The sequence below is a fragment of the Quercus robur genome, chromosome 10 (genome assembly GCF_932294415.1).
Source record: "Quercus robur chromosome 10, dhQueRobu3.1, whole genome shotgun sequence".
NCBI classification, from domain to species: domain Eukaryota; kingdom Viridiplantae; phylum Streptophyta; class Magnoliopsida; order Fagales; family Fagaceae; genus Quercus; species Quercus robur.
Window position 1 is genome coordinate 14110847 of NC_065543.1, and position 2527 is coordinate 14113373.

The 2527-nt window shown below is 39.1% G+C and overlaps 1 protein-coding gene across 1 annotated transcript; it reads left to right on the forward strand.

Moving 5' to 3' along the window:
* Positions 1-233: 233 nt before the first annotated feature.
* On the forward strand, positions 234-2099 carry LOC126703079 (protein WHAT'S THIS FACTOR 9, mitochondrial). The gene has a single exon (XM_050401986.1). It carries the CDS (start codon positions 621-623, stop codon positions 1905-1907), a length of 1287 nt encoding a protein of 428 aa, XP_050257943.1. The 5' UTR covers positions 234-620; the 3' UTR covers positions 1908-2099.
* The last annotated feature ends 428 nt before the right edge of the window (positions 2100-2527 follow it).

Genomic DNA, 2527 nt, shown 5'->3' on the forward strand with positions numbered 1-2527 from the left:
TACTAGGGGCAGGTTGGTTAAAAATATTGCTCTCCACCCGCCTAACCCGATTAATGCACACTCTACACAAGTGTATTCCGCTCGATTCATTGAATAGTTGAGTTTAAATTTGAGTTTTGTTTAAATACTAAATAAACAAACATAAATAAAATATTTATTAAAAATAAAAAATAAAAAAAAAAACCTAACTCCAGCATTTTATTACTGGTTGTAACAGTAACCCCCCCCCCCCCTCTCTCTCTCTCTCTCTCTCTCTCTCTCTCTCTACTGTTGGTTTCGATTCGGTACTGTTTGGTATTGTTTAGAATTTTGAGGCCAAGTGTTTGAGTATTTGGGTAAATCAGGTGCTATCATTGTCTCTGATTAAATGTTCATTCCTCTTGTCGTTTTTGGTTACTCTATTGTCTTTTATCTTAACCCTCTAATCAATTGGATACAGTTTTGCGATAGTAAAAGATTTTTCTTTTAGAAAATGAAAACACAGCTCTGCTTTTGGCAGTTTCAGTGTAATGCTCACAAGGTGTTTGACTTTATGCCGCAGAGAAACTCAATTGCAATGAAACAAGAGCAATGCTGCTAGGCAATCATTGGTTATTGTTATCATTATTTATTAGAAGAAAATGGCGCAGTGCTTGCTTTTCAATAGGGCTGGACAATTTGGTTTCGTTTACAGATATAAGAAAGGATTTGATTACCAGCAAAAGTGTGGTCTTGTTAATGTGAAGTTGAAATGGGCGAAAGATAGGGCACTAGATGGTGTTGTTGCTGGTGAGAGGGATGTTAGAGCGGCTTGTATTCTTGTTTCCATGATCTCTTCTACTCGTCAGTGTCGCCTTCCCATATACCACCTCTCTCGTCGTCGTGGACAGCTTGGTCTTCCTCATGATCTTAAGCTCTCTACTTTTGTTAGGAGATACCCTTCTGTTTTTCATGAGTCTTATGTTTTTGATAGTGGGGGCACTCGTGTCCCATGTTTCGGATTGGCTCCTGAAGCGTTGGAACTCCACGGGGAAGAGCTTAATGTTTTTGAGGAGAATCAGATGGATATTATCAATAGGCTGCGTAAACTGCTCATGCTCACCAGAGAATGGACACTTCCTTTACAAACTATTGACCAGCTGCAATGGGACTTGGGGTTGCCATATGATTACCATGCTTCCTTGATTCCATATCACCCCGAGTTATTCTCTTTGGTCAACCTTCCTGACGATCGTGTTGGGTTGAAACTCTTGTACTGGGATGATGAACTCGCTGTCTCTGAATTGGAAAAGAATGCCGCTTTACAACAGAATGAAGAAGACATGAAAAATGGTTGCTTAGCCTTTCCAATTGGATTCACCAGAGGTTTTGGGTTGAAACGAAAATGCATGGAGTGGTTGAAAGAGTGGCAAAGGCTCCCTTATACTTCGCCATACACTGATGCCTCCCATTTGGATCCCCGCACAGATGTATCTGAGAAGAGGATTGTTGGAGTCTTTCATGAGCTTCTTCACCTAACCATACAAAAGAAAACTGAGCGCAAGAATGTGAGCAACCTCCGTATGCGTTTGGCCCTGCCCCAGAAGTTTACCAAAGTGTTTGAGCGCCATCCTGGTATTTTTTACCTCTCTAAGAAGAATGACACTCAGACGGTTGTTTTAAGGGAAGCCTATGACCGCCAGAAACTCTTGCAGAGACACCCCCTTGTAGAAATCAGGGAAAGATTTACAAGCATGTTGAGGAAAGGTCTGCTAGATAGGAGCAGGGGGTTGTACAAGACAAGTGAAGATTCTGATCTAGAACATGAACGATTAAATGATGTATATGTTGATGAGATGAGTGATAATCAATGCATATCTGAAGAGGAGTCTTACTGTGATTTGCTTTCTAAATATGATTCAGATGAGCCTATACATGACCCTCGTTGAGTTCTACCAATACATTTAGTGCCAAAGAATTAAATTCAGATTTTGAAAATATGCAAAGCACCAAGTGACCGCATATTTTGTCCAGTTAGTGTATAAATTTGTCAATGCAATCTGTGAGCAATTCTCTACTCCCATGCGGCATCTCATTAAAGACTATAATTATCAATAATCTTGTTATTCCCAATCTAATTGAAATTTGTGTATCAAGTTTGGAGTTATCTGCCTATCCTCTTGATTATTTGATGAGGAAATATAGAATAAATATAATTAAGTTGGTTGTTGAAGTCAAAAGAAAGGATTCATCCGCTCTGAAGTTTTGAAAGTGGAGCTACTTATGTTGTATCTGGGATGAAAGCAGAGGAAATCTACTTGGAGTAGTACCCAGAAATGTAATATGTTCCACAGAAGCTCCATTGGCTGTAACTTGACTTCGGAAACTTTTGTGAGAGGATCAATGCTTGATGATAACTTACATTTTACGTTTAGAGGTGCAGCAAGCAACTCATCTTGCTTCTACATAGTGAGGTGAGCCTGGATGAGAGGATTACATTATCTTAATTGTTGTGTTTTATTATTTTTGTTGAAACTTTTGGCATTTAGTACAAGTATCATGTCAAAAA

Excerpts from the sequence above, each read along its gene's own strand:
- LOC126703079 (XM_050401986.1), top strand. The coding sequence starts at position 621 with ATGGCGCAGTGCTTGCTTTTCAATAGGGCTGGACAATTTGGTTTCGTT.